The 24,417-nt window shown below is 37.1% G+C and overlaps 1 protein-coding gene across 1 annotated transcript in view; it reads left to right on the top strand.

The window, feature by feature from the left end:
- The window catches only part of LGR5 (leucine rich repeat containing G protein-coupled receptor 5), a 90,973-nt gene that overhangs the window by 18,773 nt on the left and 47,783 nt on the right, over positions 1-24,417 (top strand). The window contains exon 2 of the mRNA XM_030238466.2: positions 17,671-17,742. Coding sequence (XP_030094326.1) covers positions 17,671-17,742 — 72 coding nt within the window. The remainder of the gene's footprint in view (positions 1-17,670; positions 17,743-24,417) is intronic.

Consider the following 24,417-nt stretch of genomic DNA (forward strand, 5'->3'; position numbering starts at 1 on the left):
TGACTTTGGCCCTTCTACTTCAATATAAATCAAGATGTCTTGCAAAAGTTTCACAGTAAACCCCTTAATATGCAGACATAATGGCATGCCATCTTTATCCAGGCAAACTACTCATTCAGATCTTACTGATTTCCACAGGCCGCAGAATCCCTTGTTTTTAATATGTATCTTCCCCTACATTTCCTCATCTTTATATTAATTGATTAATTCAACAGGCAGTTACAACCAGCTTGCTTAATAATTCTGTCCACATTTTCAAAGTTTTATTTAAAAAGTCAGATAAGCTTAAGGACTCTATTTATCATTTATGTTGCATTTGTATTGCAGTCCACAACCATAACTGGGATTGTGGATCCACTATGTCAGGAAGAGCTAAAGTATACGGGCAGGCTCTATAAAAGCTTTCACAGGAAAAAAAAAAGGAAAGCAGCTATTGGTGATGAATGGGAAAACCATTTTATGGCATGGATAGAGAAACAGGGGCATGTGTTCTATCTCAAAGACGCTCCTATTAAAAAAATAATATCCTTTAAAGACCGAGATTGGAAAATTAATTTCCCCTGCCAGCAAGATGCATTGAATAGTATTTGGAGGAAAAATAAAAGGCTCTGTTCCAGTATGATAGCAGGCTTAAACTGAAGTATATAACAGATTTTTCAGTTGTCTTTCTATGTCCTAAAATATGTTGACATTGTGATAATCTGCAGTGTTTTTATTCCAACATAAGATAGCAAAAGCTATGTTAGTTTCCATGGGAAAACATGGTAACAAAATAAAACTGATATAGGAGTTATAAAAAACTAGAAGCATTAATTGAAATAGTACTAAGAGTTGTGTTTAGCCCGGGAATATTTATTTGTTTTGCTTAAGGAGGCAGCACCGCCTCACAGATAAAGCATTGATTTGACATTCAAACCTATATTTTCATTTCCTTATTGCATTGCTTAGTGCCACAGCAAAATTGTCTCCCACTGTACAATCTCTTCAACTCCTACTTAGCAGTTACCTCTTTATGTTGTTCCTTGAAAAGCACTGCATAATTGAATATTGTTGTATAAAAAGTTCAGGAGGGAAAATATAGCAAGCACATAATTCCCCCCACCTGTTGGCAATAAACATCCTTTCGCAAATGGGTGGGCAGAAGTTGCTCCTCTGGCCATCTCGAGAATAGACATAGCAATTCTTTTTCAGGCTTTTGAATTACATCACTTTTTCTGTGGAATGTGAACTAGAGATTAGATTCCTACAGCTGTTATTCTTAAACTTGGGGAAGGACTGGAGACTGCTTTTGTGCCTCTTTTTGAGGTGCACAGAAATTAGTTTCCTAAATCCTTAGAGTTTTTTGACGTGAAAAGCATGAGGAAATGAGATTATCTGTAGCCCTTACAGGAGGAAAACACTGACTGTAATTATGAATGTCCTTTTTCCATAGTGTTCTGCTCATTGAGGCTGAGCTATTACCGCTTTCTTATACTAATATGGAAATAGACAATTTTCAAAATGGTGCAGAAAAACAGTTTTACAAATTTCACAGTTTTGCAATATCACTCCTAGTCCTAAATAGCTCAACACACATATGAAGTCAGATCTATGTAGACTTTTTTAGGAAGATATGTGTGAGCTCTGCCCTTGTTCTGAGCCATCTGGAAACCATCAGCAAAGCACTGAACTTGATCTTACCTGAACACTAACCTTACCAAAAAGGATGGTTTTTATCTGGAGACACCTAAGAAACTGCACGGGAGAAAAACTTGTTCCATCTCATTGAGCCTAAAGGAGCCTGAATACAAGATTGAAACCGACATGAAACTGGACTCTCTAAGCTCTGCTTTCGGGAGACACATTCTGATTTACAGAGATCAAAGATTTTAAAACTGTTTTAATTGTTGTTACAGCCTAAATCACATTCACTCTCATTAGAGATTTACTAATTTTTATTAAGTCCTCCTTACTACGTTTTCTGTATTTCTAGAAAGATCTACTATTTATATTCTATAAAAGAAGGCCCAACAATCTAGTGACAAGTCTTAAAATGTCGTGACAAAAGTAAGGCAAGCTTCTCACTTTTCCGTGTAAAGAAAACTAGTTTCTTTCACTAAAAGAAAAGCTTGAATAACCAACCAGGCATTACAGTATACTTCTGATGTCAGAAAACTTGTATTGGTGCAGATTAGGAATCATGTTTCTTCCTTTATTTTCCTTGTTCTGCCACTAGTATAAATACTGTGCATACATTTTGTCTTCTAATTTAGTTGGTCACCCATACCTGCCTTATGCCATTTAAGACACTCCAGGTTATTTGAGGTGTCTCCATAGGATGCATATGATAGGGGCTCTACAGGAAGTGCATCCTCTAATGTGCAAACACCGTTGGTTGGGAGCCAGGCAAGTGATCTCAAGTGATGAACCACAGCTAAAACAATCTGGCAGTTTAGTTTACTTTTAGTCATCCCAGAGCCATGGCATGGTTCTCCCAGAAATCTTAAAGACACACAGAATTGCAGTATTGTTAACACAGTACTTGTGTGAAGGGGACATTTGGAGTAGAAAACGCCTTTTTCAATTTGTGTGACAGGATTCATATGAGGTTTACAGTGAGCTGGGCAGAGTGTGGATGATCTGTGATGCCATATCCAGGTTGCAGAGAGTTTTCAAATTTAAATTATGAGATTTCTTCCTTTGATAGTTAAAAATGTGTGGGACATTGAGATGGAAGGAAGGAAGGAAGGAAGGAAGGAAGGAAGGAAGGAAGGAAGGAAGGAAGGAAGGAACGAACGAACGAACGAACGAACGAACGAACGAACGAACGAACGAACGAACTTGGCTAATCTTCTCCCTTCCAAAAGCACTAGTGGGAAGGATAATCTTTGTGTATCCTGGTGAGGGTTATCCAGCAATCCCCAGGCTATGTGTCCTTGACATCCACAGTAAATTTTCTAATATGGTGGAAAGGTCTATTTGTTCAAACAAGGAGACCTGTCTGGATTGGGGGAAATTTGACAGGGGTCTGAATTTTTTTTTTCTTTTAATATAAAAAAATTTGACTAGCATTGCATTACTGGCATCTCAAACTTTGCCTAGGGTCTCCAATGTGTGATGTTGTTCTGTTTTTCTTCTTTTCTTTGGTGCCTAAACATTTTGACCATAATAATTTAATAGTAAGAATAAGAATAAGAATAAGAATAAGAATAAGAATAAGAATAAGAATAAGAATAAGAATAAGAATAAGAATAAGAATAAGAATAAGAATAAGAATAAGAATAAGAATAAGAATAAGCCTTGTGCCTGTCAAAGTAGGTCGTACCTTGGCTCTGGTTTAAGCTATTGGATACAAAATGCCAAAAAAAAACCAAAAGAGGATAAAAATGTCCCTGGGATGTAAGAGCAGCCTAAAAAATGTTTGTGTGTGCAAGGGGCACGGGTTTTGGAGGATTAAAGCCTGTTCATTAGCTCTTTTTGGAAAAAATTAAATTAAAACTGCATTGTCCTAAAAGAAACACAAAGCAGTATGTAACATGTTAGAAATTATTAAACTTTGCAAGTATATAAAGTTTTTATAAAATGTAATAAATTATGAATGTTTAATAAGGAATAATATCAATTTCTTGTCTGTATTTGAAATATACAGCAAACAAAAAACTTCTGACATCTGCTTAAGGGAAATTTTAGACCTTTTCATTAGATTAAGCAACCAGGTTGTGCTTTAATCAGTTTTTTTGTTGAATTAGAAGAAACATACCTTCCAGTCTTAAAATAGTAACATAATAGTAAAGTTGTCTGTCTATGGTTTCTGTTTGAACTGATTACACTTGATAAAATAACAAACCATGACAAATAGTGGGGCTAGGTTTCAGTAATTCACTGAAGAATGTCTCTACCAAGTCTTTGTGGCAAAATGTCTTGTTTGCAGGACAAATGCAGAGTTGAAATAACAACCCATGAATACCACTGGTGAAATGGCTATGTACACAAGGTGAATGCTAAAGTTTTCCCTTCTGAATGGACCTTTTAATCCAGGCATTATCTAGGCTCTGAAAAAGTCTTCAGTGGCCTTACGTGCAGATTAATGAGAAAATCTGAGACTCGGAGTTGGGCTATTTGCAGAAACAGTTTTCAAGATTTACTGATGGTTGACAAATGCCATTTAGCTTTCAAAGCCATCAATATGCTATTGAAAGGGATTTAGAGGGAAATCCTCCCACTATAGAGAAGGAGGACTTTGAAGGATCTCGGTGGAAGCCCTTGGTCTCCCCACCCCTTCAAACCTTTCAGTGGCTTCCTTCAGCATATAGAGCCCTGAAACGCGTGGCTATGGGAAAGGGGGGGTGGCCCCTTTGAACGGCGTTTGTATGTAACTGAATGTGCCAATCTGCTTTTGTTCAGGCATGAGAACTGAATAGAAGTGTTTCCAGAAAAAGTCTCTTGTGCTCATGATCAGTTTTTCAATGGGCTTTCTGCTAATAGATTTTTAATATGGGAGCTGGAAATGGTGAAATATGAGTCTGAAAATTCTAGTGAATTGAAAAATTGTCCAAGAAAGTCTCTCTGCCCCATAGCATTTGTTAACCATGCAACCATATCCTTCTCTAATAGTGGCTTTCAAAGAAAAGGAACTTCATACATTATACATGTGACAAGACAAATCATCTGAGTTTAATTTTTTTAAATAATGTCCTTTATTCCACAGAAATTCTAATACCTGTTTCTATGTTATTTCATTTCTTTGGTTATTTAAAAACTTGTTTTCAAACCATATGTTTTTATTTAAAAATATCCATTATGGGATTGAGTTAGGAAAAAAAGATGATGAACTTTAGATGATCATGTTTTAGTTAAGGGTGTTTTAATTTAAGATCAGGATGGCTTGAAGTCCTTGCTTTTGCCCATGCTGTTCAGAATATGCAGGATTCCAGATGAAAATTCTGAAGAGCTTAATAAAATTGTACAAATGAAAAAGTGGCAGAACCTGCTGCACAGTTCTGGAAAAGGGGATCTCTGGAATCTCTGGTGGATTATGAAAGGATATACTGGGGCTTTATTCCTGAAGTTGCTGAGAGATTTGTGGTTTTCAGTCAGAACAAATGCCCACAAAATCCCCTCTGTGTTCCTTTTAATAGCAACAGTATTTATGCATGTAAAACCGTGTGGTGCTGTCTTCCAGTCTGTCACAAGTATGTGAAAGTTGAGATGAAATGCCAAGACGATGACTGAGGGGGCATCCTTCACCTTTAATCTTGACATCACTCCCCACACAGGACAGGAGAACAAAGCCAGGATGTGAGCTGCTGTAGTCTCTTTATACCCAGCGTGTGGTGTGAAGAACAGCATCATTGTGCATCCCACCAACTCCAAACTCCTCATGAAAGGAAAGGAAGGCTGTGGAAAATAGGACAATACATCTCAGCAGAAGACCTGCTTCTGCTTAGTGGGTGCTTTGACTTCTGTCCCATATATCATTTCTATCTGCACCATTTTCATGCTGGCATCCATTCTGCCACCATCTGGGAAAGGAGAGCAGGAGTAATAGCGTGTGGCAGGTACTGTCTTGTGTGAGGTGACCAGTGGTCATAAGAAGCCAGTGTCATGTAGCAGTTGGGTGCTGTGGTGTTCATCTGTGCTACTTGTTCATTGCAAACCAAATGAAGCCTGTAGGAGAGCTCCCAGATTGTCTAAGGCTTCTAGTTCTTAAAAAAGGATGGTGTATCTTCACCCAGAAAGAACAATCTGTTACATCCCACTCCTCTCCACAGGTTAAGGGGAATGTTGTTTGATTCACACCAGGTGATCCACGGGAGAAAACACAATTCTCCGGACATTCAATACCAAACTTTTACTTGCAAACTTTAGAACATTAAGGTTGAATAAAGTACTTGGCAAATTTTAAATAAACTTAGGCAATTTGAACTCCTCCAGATATGGATAAGAGGTACTTTCAAGGCATTGACTGGATTTTTTTTGTCTAGCTTACAATATATTTTGAGCAGTTAGAAGAAGAAAGAGAGAAAGAAAGGGCAAGAGTAGAAAGATATTACCATGCGTGGATCCAGCAATGAAACTTGATTGTTGCAATTTAGATGTCTGCTGATCAAAGTGATGGTCACAGTCTTGGTCTGCCAGGGGTGGGGGAAGCCTGTGAAACACAAAGTTCAATGGGTTAAGAAATGGTGAGGTTCAAGTGGGATTGCCCAGCTGCCCCCTCTGGGGGGTTGGAGTGGAATTTTACACTGTCAGATACAACACTGTGGATCATGTGCAGTCTTCTGGTGGAAGGACCTAGAAATGAGTGTTGGGGTGCTTTGGGGGTCTGTAATGGTTTGTGACACCTAAGACATGACAATTTTTTCTCATTAGAGTAGTTGAGCCAATTATACCCCATCACAGGAGATAAACACCTTCAGACCTACATGTGAATGTCCCAGGATCTCTCCCCCAGAGGGAAGTTTTATACATGAGCCAGTTGCTTAAAGAAGGACATGATAAAAAGCACTAGCCTGCCTCCCAGGATCTGCTGGCTCAAATCCCAGCTTCTTGCTAAACAAAGGTTGATTTGTGGTGGTCATCCTCTGGTGCTCACACCTGCTGCACCTGTGCTGTCACCTTGCACACTGTCAGCAAAATATCCACTGCTTCTTCAAATGGCCAGTTGTGTGAGCCTTTAACCATTAACATTTCAGTCTCTCACTCCATCACAATCTACATTATTCTGAGCAATCCTTCTAGTTTTCTGATGGAGTTTATTGGAAACCTGAACTTGATGTTAAAGAAAAATTGAGCAAAGACTGTGGAAAAGAGAGGGTGAGAAAGGAAAATTGATCAGAATCAGCTCATCGCTTTGAAAAAACACTAGGAATGAAAAGTTAAGTATGACAAAATTGGATCAGGCATGACAACCAAACAGAAAACAAAGAAAGGCTGTAACAGCCGAAAATGTTACACTTTCCACTCCTTAGTGACCTACATGACATCTTGCCTTTAACTCAACAGATTTTAGAAATTATAAAATGGCTGAGAAAAATACATGGAAAAATTCCCTGCGAACCAATGAGTACTACATGCACTATTTCAGGCAAGCCAGTGTGCTGCTGCATAATTTCCACAGCCATGAAATACTGCCTATTGGGTAGAACCTGGCATTAGGAACTGGTAGGCCTGGGATGATGTCTGCCATCCATGGGAGTCACTGGGAGTTTTGCTGCCAGTGGAGCCAGGTGTTCACCCCCAGGCACTGTTCTAGTGCTGACATTGACTTGCTGTTTTAGAGGTATTTAGAGTTGTAAATAACAGGGCAACTGATTGATTCCAACATTTTTATAATTTGGAATAGAAAAAGAGATCTTGGAAAGTTCATTTTGTTGAGCAAAATAGTCAGAACAGACAGGTGCAGCAAGGACACACTGTTTCACATGTGCACACAGGTGCAGTACAGTTAACAGCAACAGTTTACATTTGGTAGAGGTTTGTTTTGGCTACTGATATTTAGTGATATTGTCTCCAGGAAGATCCAAAATTCATATTTGAAGCCTGAATCAGAGACAGGGCAGAGGATTGGACTGAACAGCACCAGTTAGTTGCTCGCCCTGAAAAGATTTTCTGTTGATCATTGTAACAATCACAAGAAGTGTGGGTCATTGCCCTCAAAATGAGGTTTCCAAATAGTGGACTATGTAAACTCTGTGAATAAAAGGAAGGAAACAGGGATCATTTTTTCTGGATCAGGGTGCTGCCTCTGCTCCTACTAAATACTGCCTTATCCCCTGAGCAGCCCAGCTGAGCTCAACAGAAATAGTTCTGAAGTATTTTACCTCCGCATTCTAATTGTAAAGCTCTGATCCCATTAATTTAAGTTGTAAAAGGAAATAATTTCTCAAAAGAGAACACATTTTTATACTAGAAAGAGTGCAGCTCTTTCTAGTATGATTATGCTGGTATAGGCACATGAAAAATATGTGCCAGCCCAATACAAAACATGAAGTCCCTCTACTGGAGATTTCTCCTTGTTAGGGTGGCTTAGAACATCTCAACCCTGCTCCTTGACATGAATTGTTTAAAGCCAGCTCAGGTATTTCAATAGTCTGCCTGTCTGAAGGGCATCTGATCAGTTATGAGCAAAGAAAATGTGTGGAGACTAGATACAAGTAATGTCAGTATACGATTAAGGATGTGGTGTTTATGTATATTAAGACTGTTTTAGACCAGTCCATGTGAAGGTATCTCATGATAAATGTGAATTTTGATTACTTAAAAAAAAATAAATCATTACCTGATGGAGAAATAGTGTTTTTAAGTGCATTATCTTTGTAAGAATCAAGCTATGTATTTCTTGGCACTTATTGTTGCAGAAATGTGGATGTTCAACCAGTCAGGGAAAGATCTATGACAGCTTTGTCATTCCTCTGAGCTCTATAGGAAGTGTTGGAAGAGACTGTCAGCCAGCCAGGAGCTGGCAGATCTAAAGGCCTTTTGTGTTTCAGCACACAAGCTCTGTCATACATAAAGGGAAGATGTGCATATAAAAAAATTCCACAACTTCCTCTGTCTGAGGAATGTTTACAATATTTACATCCTAGGTATAAGATCAACCTGCATTAGTCCAAGCCAAAACTGCCAATGGAAATAAACGAGTTCTGCTTCACCTTTCCTACGTGTTCTCCTCTGTATTTGTGCTTGGTGCACAAACACCAACGGAGTGAACCAATTCAGGGAACTGATTTCAATTCAAACCAATTTTTTTTCCTGCTGGATATTTTTTTAAATATAGATCAGTTGCCAGCTCTAGTTAAACAGCATCTTTACAAAGAATGAGCAGTTCTGGATTAAGGGAGAGATCAGGAGAAATTCTTTTGGTAGCAATATTGAATGAAACTGAGAATGTTGATGATACGACATCCATTGGGCTGTCCATGCAATAAAGAGAAGATTCTGTAGATAATTATTTCAGCTAAGCAACAGCACAAAAATGATCAAATTAGTACTTCAAAGGAGAACTATAGTAGGTATAATGTAGCATAGCATCATTTTCTTTGCTGGAACTCTTCAATTACTGTTCAACAACACAAGGTACAGCTAAGCAGTAGTAAAAGCAGAAGTGACAGTGCTCTGCTAAAATGATTGGACATCATAATACTAATGGTGTTTTCCAACCTAAACAGTTCTGTGATTCTGAGTCTATGATTCAACACCAATGCATAGGAAAATGGAAACTTGTAGGATAAGAGTAGGGAAGAAACTTACCAGCATGTTACCAGTTGAGATTAAAGGCATGGACTCATGATGACTTTGATTTTTGCCATCTCCTTTACTAAACCAGAATTTCACCCAGAGTATGTGTATTTTGCAGTGAGCTATTTTGGGAATATCCAATGTATATATCCACAACACCTGCTGCATTATGTCACACAAAGTGGCATTGTGCAGAGATCTGGTGTTATGAAATTGGAACAGTGATAGCATCATCCTGCTGTACCTGGGATAGTTAGTCTCTCCGAGGGTACCCAATGTGGTAATGCATCTTCCAGCTCTGGACCCAGCTCACTCATCTGTACTTTGGGGACCTTTGCACTGTGCAGTGTAGGAGATGTATTTCCTGCCCTGAATGCACAGATCTGTTGTGCACAGATCTCCAGATACTCATGCTTACATCATCACTGTTGAAATGTGTTTATAGTAGAGCTCTCAAAGCTCTTTGTGTTTAAATTCTTCAAATCTGTGCTGTGGAATAGAGTTGAGGCAAGTTAAGATGCACAAAATAAATTACTTACACTGTGTCTTGTTACGAATGAAATCAGGCTAATCATGGTTAATTTTCACCCTCAGCAGGCTCACAGAAGTTATCTTGGGTATTTTGGTGAAGATGAGTTTTAAAATTAGTTTGTGTAACATATAATCTGTGCTGTACATAATTTATGGTTAGATATTCAGACCAATTCACTACTGGTGAGCCATAATAGTAAATTTAGAAATTTGCACTTTATAACTTTAGGGTTATATTTAGAATCTTTGTTTGCGCTCAGATATATTTTGAATTAGTTTCTGCTGTAGACAAGGTGTAGCATGTCAATAATCAAACTATGCTGTGTTTTTTGTACATGTTCTCTTCTCATATAAATAACCATAATTTAAAAACAGCCTCATTGAAACCAGAAGGATGAAATTATAGACAGGGGATTAAAAGAAAATTGGACACCACATTTATAAAATAGATGAATGTGTCCAGTCATTCAGGACAAGGAAAAAAAACCCAAAAACAATAACAAGGAAAAAAATGTATTTTTGTCATTTATGTAGCAAATAGTTGTAAAAATAAGCAACATCTGGAGTGGCAGAAAATGTTCTGAAACCAAGGGTTTCTTTTCCCCAGACTTTGTTACATCTAATACATATCTCTTGTCAATTTACTGTGCTATTCTTCATCAAAATAAGATAAACAGTACTTGATAAACAAACAAGTAATGAAAAACATAATAAACATGCCAGTAGTTGTCTTCATAAATTACAATAAAAATTTATATTATTTTCCTGTTGTATATTGTTTCAGTATTTGAACAAGATTAATCATGTATGCAGTACTCATATAATCTGTTTGAACTAGTGCAGCAGAAACAAGCAGTCACTCACAAAGTAAAAATGTACTAAAACAATCTGTGGGCATGGGTGGAAGAGGAATTCCATCCAGTCCTCTTTTAACTGCCTCTGCTGTCTTCCGTATTATAAAACACTCCTTCATTTATTTAAGTTTTTTAATATGTGAGCTAAGTATACCAAATTATTGACATGTTGGAATGTTTTTGTAAATTACCCTGGTAATTATTCCTTAGCAAACTGAGTCTTCAAATGAACAGCTGTAAATCAGCTTTGGTAGGAAAAATGGTTAATTTTATCTAGTAAGCATCATGAATTTGATATTAAAAAAACCAAAACAGAGAGTCAGAGTCTTTTTACCTAAATGATATGTCAGATACCTGTCAGATTAATTCAGCACTGGGTGTTTTTGGTCTGATCTTTGATCTTTACTTTCTTTTTTTGACCCGAATTGTTTGCTCTGACCTGCTCCCTCTGCTGGAGTCTTGGATAAACTGAACGGCAAAATTGTTTCCTGAAAAGATTAATCATGCATATACTGTTTGCTTTGCAAATGTTCTGCAGTCCAGATATAAGTAAGACTTTGATGGTTGTTTATATGGAAGAATTGTCTGTGTTCAGGAATATTGCACAGTGTTTAAAATCACTCTGTTACAGAGCTTCTGAAGTAATAAGCCAAATTTTGCTGTCTGTGAGGAACTCAGTGACAGGTGTTGGGAGGGCAAAAGTCTGGCCGAAGCATTTTGTTACTTTATGTTGAATTCAGATGTGACCTATCAGCCTGGTTTGCCATGATCCAGTATTACATGGGCCAATACACAACAGCACAGAAGAGATGTAGACAGAGCCCTCCTGCTTACTGGATCACCTTTGAGGTTTCCCTAAATTCAAGGTGCTTGATCCTTACCATATATATCTATTTACAATTGTGGTGGCTGGAACAAGCACCACTGGTGTGACTAGGAAAGGTGTGAGTGGCACAGAGAGAGTACTGTCCATTTACTGGCATGAAACACTCTGTGAGGTGTGCAGGCACACAGGCTCACTGCACATGACCACACAACATCATTTGCCTGTTGCAGGGCATGTTTCAATACAAAGGAGTTGGGTCTCTGGAAGGAGCGAGCTTCAATGTCAAGTAACAAAAATTTTCTGTAACAAATGTGTAACAAGCAATCAATCCTCTTTTAGCCTTTTACCCCTTCCATGTAAACCTGTAGCATGGGGTCTGTTGCTGTTAATTTTCTTTTGCAAATAATATTACACAGGGTAATGGATTTTTAAATACTTAATAATAGCATTTGGCATTATCAATATACAGAAGGGCAGAAATATCCATGCTATTGTCACTTGTTATTTACCTTGAATATCTTGATTGTGAGATTTCCTGCTCTCTGTCTATAATGTCTCTCTCTCCTGCTTCTTCCTACTAATGTACTAATGCTTCCAGAAGATTTTCCCAAATACAAGGATGTAGTCTTCAAATGTGAATCATTTAGTGGAAATTCGTATCTTAATCATAGTTTGCTATAGCATCCTTCAAAGAAACACAGATGAAGTTTGAAGCTAGTTATGAAAAGTTATATGGTTCAATTGCCAGAAAACACTTAAAATGCTTATTTATGCGTGCTCATACTCTGTCCTGTGCTGCTCTGCATGGGTGTATTAAACATGCAAATACATGCCTAGCAATTTTCATGTTGACTTTGAAAGATAATGTAATCCAGGAACATTAAAATGAAAATATGTTTTTTTCCTTAGTCTATTGACAGCTTATGCATTGAACTTTGGTGTAAATGCCATGATTGGACAGTGTGATCAAATGAAAACAGTGCTGGACTGTTTTCATTTGATCACACTGACATCATCATGTCACTGTTTTCATTTGATGACTGACATCATCAGTGTCATTTTCTTCTGTGTTGCTTAAGCATCTGTTTGACTGTGAACATGTCACTTAGCATTAGGTGTCTTAGTTTCCTTTCTGATAGTAATTATTATTCTATTATTATTACATTAATTATTATTATAATTATGATTATGTAATTATGATATAAATTATTATTCTATTTATTTATTGATATTCTCAAATGAAAATATCTATAGCAATTTATTTGTAAGAAACAGGAACTTTTATTACTACAGTGTTGGCAAATAGGTTTATCTCCTTAATATAGCTGTAGCATATGAAGATATTTTCCGTAAAGGATGAAGCATTTGCATTAGTAGATAGCAGTCAATAGCCAACATCTTCTTCCATCTTACCATGGATATTAGCTATAGCCTGCCAGTCTAGAAACAAGAGAGCTGTGTTAAAAGGATAGGCAGAGCAAGGGAAGAGCAGATGTAGGATTCACCTGTTTTCATTATTATGTGTTACTACCTGTAAGCTAGAGTCAAATTTTGCTCTAAATGAATTAAGGAAATTTCTTAGTTTAGAAACTGTTCTCAGCTGGTAACAACTAAGGGACTACTTTTAGTCTATTGACAGTATTTTATGAGAGTGCTTTATCTTTCAAAAACTTCCATAAAAAGAATTGTTAATACATCTTGGATAAGGCAAGCTTAGAAGAATCAAAATTAGTAAAAAGTCTTGATAATTTTTGTTTAATCAAACAGGTTGCAACTGTTTAAAAAAATTTGCTACAAAATTATTTATCTTTAATATTGGTTTATTGTATTAGACCTGGAATGGATAGACAAGTTTGTACCATTCAGTATAATAGACATTTAGCCTAGTAGAAGTTTAGCATGCATCCCTAGGCATACTTTTGTTCTCCTTTAAAAGACAAAAATATAACATGAAAAACCAAACTTCCATGATGAATAGTCACTGAAACATCTCTTGTAATAACAGTTAATAAAAGCTTAGTAATGTGGCCTGCAGACTCATCTATTATATGTTAAGAACTAGTTCACTTAACTTGTTTTACTGGCTTTCTGGAATTCATTGTGAACTACTCACTTTTAAGATGGTAACTGGATGTCTTTTCAGAGTGTTTGTTCACGGACAATAAAACTGGGGGAAACAAAGAGCTGTCGTATTTGCCTTCTTGGGTGCTGTTTTGCAAATGCTCATTTACTCATCCACTCACCCAGAAAAAACAGGTAGATGCATGATGCAGTTTTCAATATTTTCTGGTCTTCAAAGATTGAATCAGAGCTAGGATTCCTTTAACAAGTCACCAGAGACACTACACAGTGATTGATTGGTACAGAGTATAAATAAGATATCATTATAGTGAGTTGTGTTGCCAAAGCAGTCACTAAAGCAAAGCTCCTTATCTTTTGAAAAGATGAAAGTTTCATTTGCTGCTATGTTGCCTTTATAGTCAGCAGCTGGAAACAGGCTGCAGGAGTGCTGATGGAAGAAGGGACAATGCATTCATCTCACTGTTCAAAATAGCATATTACCTTTTCAATTTGATATGGCAGCTCATGGTGGTTTTCACCAAGGTGGGGCTATGGCTGTCTCTGTTCAAAGCATTTGTAAATTTAGGGTATACTCTTACTATATTGCTCCAACTGTCATCACTGGGATTTGTATATGCTGTGATGGTGTGGGAAGGGTATAGTTCTGTTACACTGTGTTATTTAAAGGCTTTCAGTACTCAAATACTTCTAAGTTTTTCATCACTGTAGTTTGTAAGAGACTATCAAGATTTGATACAAAATCAGAACCATTCCACTGAGGATAGTTAAAGTTCCAGTACCTTGATTTTAATATTTTTAAGCATTACATTGCAAATGCTGATGTGCAAGCCAGCTTTCATGTCCTTCTCTTTCCTAGAGAGAGCAAATTGCTAATTTTTACAGCACTGAAAGGAGAAATCAGAAAACCCATTTGAAGGAAAGAAACCATTGTATGTGCAAGACATAAGACATATTCTTTGCAATTATTACTGGTTTTCATAGTAATTATATGTAACCCTAGATTTTACCACCTAGCTGTTTCTGGCTGTTAACTGTGCTTGATCTAGCTAATGGCTGTAAATCTCATCCTAACCATGTCTTCTTGGCAGGTCCAAAATGCTAGCAAACCAAAATTCTGAGAACCTCCTTTGTTTGTCTCTAGAGCACTGTGAGGAATTTCTGTTCAAAAGCCCAAATTTTGCAGTGTTGTTCACACGAGACCAGTGGCTGATTGCATTGCATTAACACTTTCTTTGTCTCACCTCTCTGAGCCACCCAGAAGTAACTTGGTGCCATAGCACTTCTCTCACTCATTCCAGTGAAGAAAAATTTGATTAAATGCATTCATGGTAATTCTGAAACAAAAGAATATTCTGAATCTAAAAACTGTGAGCACAGACGAACTACTGCTTTGCCAGTAGAAGGGATGTGGGGTTTTTTTGGGAGAAATAATGTCACTTATTTAGCCAACTGGTACAACTGGAAGAAGTAGAGAGCTTCAATTCTTGTGCCTGAAAGTTTCTCAGTTTTTCCAACTGTGTCAGCTAGCCTCATCAAAAATATTTCCTCTCACTAGCATAGTGTGCCTTATATTCTTAAACCATCACGGCTACAAGAATAGCACATTGCCAACCTAGACTGCAATGTCCTGTGTATTAGTTGCTGGTATCTTAAAAGCTACTTTGAAAAGGGATTATTGAGCAAGCTTGGGGAATAATTCCTGTTACCTCTACCATCCCTGAAAATATTTAAAAGATGCATAGATGTGGCACTTAGGGACATGGTTTAGCGATAAACGCATGGTTGGGTAGAAGATTGGACTGGATGACCTGAAGGGTCTTTTCCAACCCAAACAATTCCATGATTCCATGAAATATCCATGGGTAATGTGTAGTTCGGTTGCACAAAAACACCTTTGTATGTTATGTTCCAAGAAAAGAATCATGTGAAAAAAAAAGTAACCAATCTAACAGAAGGAAATTATTTAACTGGAAGGTCTTAAAAGAGTTAGAAATTGCTGCAGTGTACACTGGGAAAAAGGCGATGTTCTCCTCCATCATATGATGGGGTAGACATACTTTACCACATGAGCGGAGTCCGAAAAGGAGAATAGGACATAGCAGTTCACTGTTGGCAAATCCACCTCTGGGGTCTAAAGATGTTATTAAGGAAAATGCACTTATTGTTGATTTTCTCCTTGGTCATCAAAGCACATGATGAAAGCCACCTTCTCTTGTTCTAATCCTCTTAAGATATTAGGGTCTGGGTAGACTGCTTCTGACTGGTCCGTCATGGGGTCCAGTGGGTGATACAAGCAGACAAGTATTGCCTGCTAGTAATAGAACTTAATATCCTAGAAAAGCAGACTTCAGGTTTGTCTCATCAGCCAGAGCACTGGTTAATGCTGGGTTTGTAGCATGCCCTGAATACATGTGTGTCTGAAGATGATTCCCATCTTCCACCAGGGCTGACTTTTTAAGTCTAAAATGTGATTTGGCATGTTTTCAAAAACCCATTAAGACATGTGTTGAAAATATCATAATCAAAATGATCTTGTTAAAATATTTGGTTTATCTTAATATTCAGTAGTATATGATTCACTACCTGGATGAGTTTTTCTTTTGCCAAATAAATCCATGTTTTTGTTCCTTTGCCAGAATAAATCCTTTGAGCCTTTATCAAAGTGAAAGGGCAATAACCTGCTACACAGTACATAAGAATTGGGTGATAAAGTGTTACAATAAAAAATGAATTTAATAAGTACACATTTCTCAAATTATACTTTGATTTTGAAGTGAATGCAGAAACCTTACTCCATATTGATTCGATAATTGTTGTAAAGTATTAACACATTTCCTTTATTTTAAAATCTGTATGTGAAGTATGTTTTTAAATTACACATTTTAAAATTCACCAAAAGATCAAACATCTAAATTAACTATGCTGACTAAAAGCATATATTCTGTAATGTGAAACAGACTGCGAGTAATAAGAACTAGATGGAGTAGGAATAGGATGCCTACCCACCAAAGTACAGATAACTTATTTACCTTGTAAGCTCTCAACAGCTGGAAGAAATAAAGTTATCTAAATAGTACCCAAAGTAGCTGGAAACTATAAGCACTGCTACAAATACATAGATATGATTAAATAGTGGGGAGTTTTAAATTACTGTATCGTGCTTACATAAAATATGCAGGTCACTCCTAATTTTATTTTAAGAATCTACAGAAATTTTGATACAGTTGTGTAAGTTGCATCTTCCACACAGAATTTTATTATGCAATTTGTTTACAATCTTGGCACTAAATGAAAAGCAGTTATAATGATACTGTAGGGCATGGGGAAGACAGTGGAAAACAATGAAAAGGCAAGTTAAGAATAAAAGGGTATTATATTAAATTTAGTCTAAAACATAGCTTGAATGAGCTCTGACAGAGCTGATATTGCTGGTAGTTTCCTGTACCAGGAACTACCATGGAACCCCACCAGGAAGTGTGTTACAGAGCAGGATCGCATTACACCCTTGTTTTATGGTTCATTTCACTTATTTAATGGAACTTGAGTACCTGTAACAAAAGAGCACTCAAAAAGGGAATGTTTATTATTTGAAAATATGTCATTTCTCTAAGTCAAGTTGGGTTTTGGGGACACCTGATGTGCCTGTGTGAGGCAAGGCACATCAGCACGACCATGCCACAGGCTGTATGGCAAAAGCAAAGCGTTTCCATATTAATGAAATTTTAAGGATGATGCAGATACTTTGTATCTGTTTGCTTTTGCCTGTCTACTTTAGTAAACCAAGTGTACTACAGTGCTACAACAACAGCATCATAGTAATTTTCCTGTACTACTCCAAGTACATTTTAATACAGTACAGTGGTTTATTAAAATTATGTTGAGTAAGTGTTGTTTAGTGTCCTAGCTGATAAATAGAGCATGATAAAACATTAAAAAATCTCTTGAAATGAGGAACATGCTACAGCCTGTATTAGTTTGACAAAGCTGTGTTCGTATGAAAAAGGAATGATGTTTAACGTGCTAAGTAGATAATGATTCATCAATTCTGGCAGAGGAACTAATTTTTATTAATGCAGTACTTAAAAATGTGTGGAATGAACAGCTGGATGCCACAGTTGTGGTATGCCGTATTGAGTCTCTGTCTGTTTTTCCCTACAGTGATCTCAGTATGAACAACATTACGAAGCTGCCCTCAAACCCTGTGCACAATCTCCGCTTCCTGGAAGAGCTGTAAGTATCATTGTATCCTTGATGGGCCTAGTCAGCACTGGACACATTCCTGTGTTTGTCTCTCATACTTACTGTGGGAACCAGATAAAACGGTGCAGGAAAGCTTGTCAGCCTGACACTTTTGGCACATGCGGAAACACTTAGTTAAAAAAAAAAAACAATTCCTGTGATTCTGGAAATGAACTTATAAAAGAGTTACCATGAGGCTACAACTTCTCTAAGCAGAGACAGAGCCAAACAAATTAAAATTTTTAAACAAGGACTGTTTAAAAGAGCTGGATTGCTTTTTGGAAATAGTTAAGCAGCAGGATATTAAAAGTTTGAATACTGGCTCATGTTTATTAAAATCCCAAGTAAAGCTGTAATCAAAACCAAAACCTGCTGCCTTGTTCTGCCAGTGTCAAGGACAATTGAGTCCACATTTCATAGTATGGAGGCTTCTTGTCCTAATCACTTTTAATTACTGTTTCCTTACTCTTAAACTTAGCATCCCTGAAGGCTGACTGTGGAGTGCAGAATCCTGCAAAAAGCTTAGTTACGCTATCTACTACATTCAGATTGGGGGAAAAGTGCATTGGGAAAACTAGCTGATCAAGCACAACATCAAAAGAGGAATGTTGGCTTGAAGTGATTGTGACTAACCAAAAGTGAAAAGTATTGTGCATTCATGAGACCTGGATTTGGCAGTGACTCTAGTTATAATGGCCCGGGCTTAAAAGAAAATTTAGGTTTCTGAGGAGTGATGGAGACTCTATAACTGATGCACCATAGATCTTGTGAAAAAAAGCTGGCACCTGTATTTGCCTTAGTACCTCTAAATACTGATTAAAAGCCTTTTATAAAATGTGGCTTTTAAGTTTTTAGAACTGAAAACCTGCTTTTTTTTTAGCGTGCTTAGCTTCTAACATGCCATAAAGTCCATGTAAGATGCGCAAAGTCATGGTTCTACCCTTCTTGCAAAGATATGATCTGTTTTAAGCTATGAAATGTGTACAGTCCTCTCCAATTTAGGTGGGTATTGCACTGTCCTTGCTAACTCACAATTGAATTTTGCCATCTGGTCTTTCCACCCAGCATTTACAAAAGAAAAAAAAAAAAAAAAGCCAAAAAACCCCCCACCCAACCCAACAACCAACCACCAAACCAAAAAAATCGAAACCATGTTGTATGCTAACTCTGGACAATACCCTATTTGCAAGCAGGTTTTCCTTTCCTGTCTTATTTTTATAATTCCCAGCACTTCTATTTGGAAAGCTTTGTTTCATTTTGTTCTGTCTCTTCCTTTATTTATTCCTTTTCTTGGGCTATCAATATCTGTCTTGCCATTAGTGCAACTTTCAAATAATGTAACAAACAGGAGTATAATACAGAGGGATGTCACACACCAAGTGTTAACAATATTAAGTGCCTATGGAGTGAATCACGCCTCAAAGCCCCTGCTTGTGGAGTTCTTCATCATGTTCATGTTTGCTTGTCCAATCTCCTGTCAATTGTAATAACCCTACTAAAACCTGCCAACCCAACTGCTTTCTGGCCATTAAAGGAAAGAAATTAAATGAAAGTTTGGGCTTTTCCTGGAAGGAAATTCTAATACATCTAGTTTACCTTCATTGTTTCATTTAACGATTAGATCACAGAATCACAGAATGAGCAGGGTTGGAAAAGACTTTTGAGATCATCAAGTCCAACCTGTGACTTAACACCACCTTATCAACTAAACCATGGCACTGAGTGCCACATGCATTATTTTTTTAAACACTTTCAGAGATGGTGACTCCACCTCCCTGGGCAGCTAAATGGCCCAAATTGTAAGACTTAAGTCACTGCCTGGGGAACTCTTCTGTGGTGTATATCAGCTTTCTAATCAAGACCTTTGAAAATGTTCTTGCCTTCTGCATGTGCTGGGCCTACCTTTTTCACTGGAAATATTAAACCTTTATTCTTAAAAGCCTCTGCTCCAAATTAAGCAATTCCAGTCTTTCCTTGCTGGTAGTACCAACAAGATATTTATTTCTTTACAATGTTTTGTTCTACACATATACATAATCAACTCTTCAGTTTGTTTCACACCAACCAATCACTTCTGTTTCTCATTAGTTTAGTGCTGTTTCGTTAATTCCTTCTAGTTTGTATTCACTTTTAAAATAGGCTTAAAAAACTGAAGCCTTGGAAGATGCAAGGCAACTGATATGAGGCAACTTCTCATTGTGCTGAGATCGTTTGGTGTTCAGAGGCATGCAAGGCAATTCAGCCTAGTATTGTATAGAAAAATGTATAAACAATGTAAAGGGAATTTTTTATTTTATTCAGTTTTGAAGTGGGGGAGAACAGCCACTGCAGTTCTCATGCTCTCCTATATTAATTTTTGAGCAGTGATTATACATATGATAATTTTTTCCCATCCACGTGATTTTTTTTTCAAGTTTACCTGAGAAATCTGTGTTTGGTTTGTGTGGCTCAGGTACACAAGGTATTAAAAGGTATTCTTGAAAAACATGACTTAGCCCATAATTCAGACATTGTTAAAGTAAGATTTTATGAGATCTTTACTAAAGCAATATTGCATAAAATTAAAATCCATCCTAGAAATGTCTATCTGATCTCTAAAGTACACAACAGCAGGAGCTTGTAATGCAAGGGGTTTTTTTGCAACCCTTTTAGGGTTTTTCTAGTGCTGGAAAAAGTCTTACTAATCCCTTTATTAGAGATCTGGTTCAAACATCTGATAAAAGCTCATGACTGAACACTGAATTTTAGCTTCAATGTTACATCCTTACTGCCTGGTTTGGCAATACTTTTAAGTGATTATCCTGAAGGAGCTGAGGTTTTGTTAAAGCAGTTAAACTAATTGTTTTGATTCCAAAGCAGTGTCATATATGACAGGTATGTTTAGCCAGTTCTGACCTTCCAGGCTGAATCTGATCCACGTTTACAGCCAAGGTTAGACACCTCTACATGCAGCATTCGTGCAAACTTGATGATCATGACTGGTACTTATTCTTAGCCAAAGACTATGATCACCAAAAGTAAATTATATTGAAAGTGTTTTTCAGGTGCATGTTCCTCTGAAATTTTGGAAAATGTTGAAGTACTTGAAACTTTCTAACTCTCAAAATAATGAATTCTGAGCAAAATCTTTTATTGGTGAAAATGATAGGCCTTTCAGATTTAATTTTCTCTTAAAGCATATATGACAGAACTCCCACCAAGAAAGAAGTATGTTTCAGCTGCTTGATTATCAGCAAGTTGCTCTGCATGAACTTGTACAACACTATTAAGTCAAATTCTTCATTATAAATTCAAAATAACTGCAGATATTTATCAGTCTGACTGAATCCAAGACTCACTCTCATGTGGAGTATTTCTAGACATATGTCATTATACAGGATGTATAGAATGCCTGTTCTAATAGAGCAGTGAATTAGAGTAATGAATGGAAAAAAGATTTTTTTAAAAAATCTAAAGGGTGGGACTCTTAACAGTTTTAGAGGCAACTACATCTGAGTGCAGACCTGATATTTTGTGATTAGTTGCACTTCAAAGCAGTGCCTGAAACTATTTTATTTTAGAAATTAATGTCTCAACGAAAAGCGAGGAAGAAAGCCAATAATAATTTAAAACTATTTGAATCAGACCTACCTACAAAATCTCTCCAACTAGATATATATCCACATATAAATAGATATGCATAAATATATGCACAGACACCCACATATGCACATATATAAAGCTTTAATTTTAATTTTAAACCCAGGAACATTCCACAGATAAGCAAAGCTTCAAGTGATATTTAGTAAATTGCTATTTTTCATCAACTTAAGTTGGTTGTTTTAGTAAAAGAGCAACAAAAGGCTGTTGTATTGCAATTATTTTTCTACAGAGCAGGACAGTCCCAAATAACCTCTTTTCTACAAAATCAAGCAATGAAGTCATCCCAAATAATTTGCAATCTACATAAAAGCACAAGAATGTTTTCTGACACACATGGTTATTTTAAAATAATCTTGAAAACAAATAAATATATCTACAAAGTTTTTACATTGATCTTGGCGTTATTATAGTGATCTCTCAGGCAAAAGTGCCTTTAAAAGTACGATTTTCTCTAATACAGAAGTGCAAAAGTGCAGATACAGTACATAAGAGATGTATTATGTGAATTGTACAAGATTTGTGTTGAAATCCCTTTACACTCCAAAAGTCATCACAAAGCCACTGTATATGTGAAAATAAAGTCCTAAATTACCAGGCATGATCCATTATGAGCTGGCTGTGTTTTGTTTTTTCTTTTTGCTTCTCTCTCTGTTTGCTCTTTCTTGCTGCAAAGAGGTTTTCAAAGGGTTAATGGCAACTAGGTGTTCTTTTCCCCACTGACACTGAGTTGTGGGACTGGGATCTCTGGTCATGTTCATTTTTGAAGACTGAAAGCATTTGCTCTTGGGGTCCTTACAGTCTTCCATTTTGTACTGGTGTAGGCATATTTGGACTAGCATTGAAAAAAGATTCTGTACTTTTAAATATAATGTAAGCTGGTAGAAAACATGAAAGTGCTGCAGTCATAGTCCAAAGCTTTTTTCAGAAAGTGAGGGAATCGTGTAATTTACTTCAACAATCTTGGAACATTGACATTAACATAAAATATTTCCTAAAGGTTAATCTGCATACATTTAAAAACCCCTAAGGCAAGAGTAAAAATGCTGGCAACTGACATGCAGAACTAAAATAAAAATACAGTATCATCTGGTGGTCCCAAACTATCCACGCATTCCAATGTCACTTCAATACCAGTTTTACGGTTCTGGCACAGCAGGGTTTAGCAGAGCTGGTCCTGGTGGAAATTGGTTTGTGTCACCTCCATCAGCTAAAGTTTCAAGAACTGTCACTGCTAAATGACTTGTGATCCCCTAGATAATTTCAGAGCTGTGCACAATCTAACACCTAAATTGTGAATTTAGCTTCTTCATATAAGTTGCAAATTTGGTTTCTTCACTTCATGTATGCATCATGCAGATCAGACTGTGTCACTGTGTTCAATACATGGTGTTTGTCAGTGAGAAATGTCACCAATCCAGCAAATGGCCCATGGCACCCTGTACATTCTGCTGCTGCAAGACAGATTTTGTTCATACCTGGGGGACTGTGGTTTCCCAGCTTTGCTTTAATATAGAGCTGCACCCAAAGTCCTGTCAGAGGGAAATGCACAAGTTGTCTTGAAATATGTTGGTAAAAACAGTAAGGAGATGTTTACCTAGGTAATCAGTTGGAAACAGTGGCAAATTTTCTCCCCTAGTTTTTGCATGCACAGTTTAGGTTTACTAAAAAAGAACCGACCCAAGCACAGAAGATTCCTACTGTATGAGCTAGCAACTTGTAACCTTTACATCCACAAAGCAAGGGCCCTGGTGTTCTGGAGCTCTCTCTGCCTTTGATGCCAGCCCTTTGATGCCACCAAAGCAAGTAACAACGAAGAACTCGCCCATGTGGATGTGTGAGCCTGACATCCTCCAAACTGCCCTTTTTGCCATCTTATCAAGAATAACAAGATGAGGAACTGGGGAAAAAAAAAAAGAAGGAGACAGAAAAACAACAGAACAAATGCCTTACTAAATCAGAGCTGCTTGCATTGCTTATTGTATAGCTTGTGCTGACAGATAATTATTCTGGAAATGTTAATACAGATTGCACAGAGCAACCTTGACACTGAAACTGCTCAGCATTTTTGGGGTAAAGGGGAATAGGGGGAGATGGTGGGGTAGGAAAAAGATAAAAGAAAACAGAAAACATTCAGATATGCTTGCAAGCAGGAGCAATACATGTTCTAGGTTGATATCCAAGAAACCTAACGCAGTACTGCTGCGTTACTCTTATTGAGTTCCTGTTGAAGTTTGGTTTTGGCTTGTAGGTTATAAATGCTTTCTGGTACTTGTAATTTATTATCCAGCAATATTCATTAGGAGCTAGTTTAGAACATCAAAAAGAGTCATTGGAAGGGCTTTTTGTGTTTTGCGATCAATACAGATAGTGACATTACACTTAATTAAACTAGGGTGAACCGTGCTAGATATCTGTAGATCCTGAGGCAGGATTTTAATTTAAGTCTTAGACATGCTGTGTGTGCTGCAGTAGCAAGTATGCAGAAATAATTTCCTTTTTTAGTCAGTGTAAGTTCAGCCTGTTTGTAGACTGCTTAATTTCAGTGCAGGGAGAACTTTTGATACCTACATGGGTCAATTTTTTTCACTTGCTTAGGATGATGCGTAATGAACTCAGACCATATAACATTTATATCTAATAGGTTCTCAAGCACAAGAGAACAAAATTCTTCCCTATAAGTTGTTTATTTGAATTTCCAAAGAGGAGTAAACCTAATTCCTCCAGTAATTAATTGCTGTTGCCTCATTGAACCACTCAGAAAACAGCAGCAATCTCAAAACCTGGATCCACACAATTTGTGTTCTTTGCCTATCACACTGAAATGACTAAACAGCTAAAACGTTTTTCATTGTTTTCAGTCTGATCATACTGTGTGGCGCTGCAGTACCCTTCAGCCAGTTCCTGCTATTAATGATTATTATTTCCTGCCTTTTCTAATGACACTGACACTACTGGGATAAAACCAGTATCAGAAGTGTAAATGACACTAGGGAGACCCAGCCTAGGAAGTATTACGCATATGAT

This window comes from Serinus canaria, chromosome 1A (genome assembly GCF_022539315.1).
Source record: "Serinus canaria isolate serCan28SL12 chromosome 1A, serCan2020, whole genome shotgun sequence".
Lineage (NCBI taxonomy): Eukaryota > Metazoa > Chordata > Aves > Passeriformes > Fringillidae > Serinus > Serinus canaria.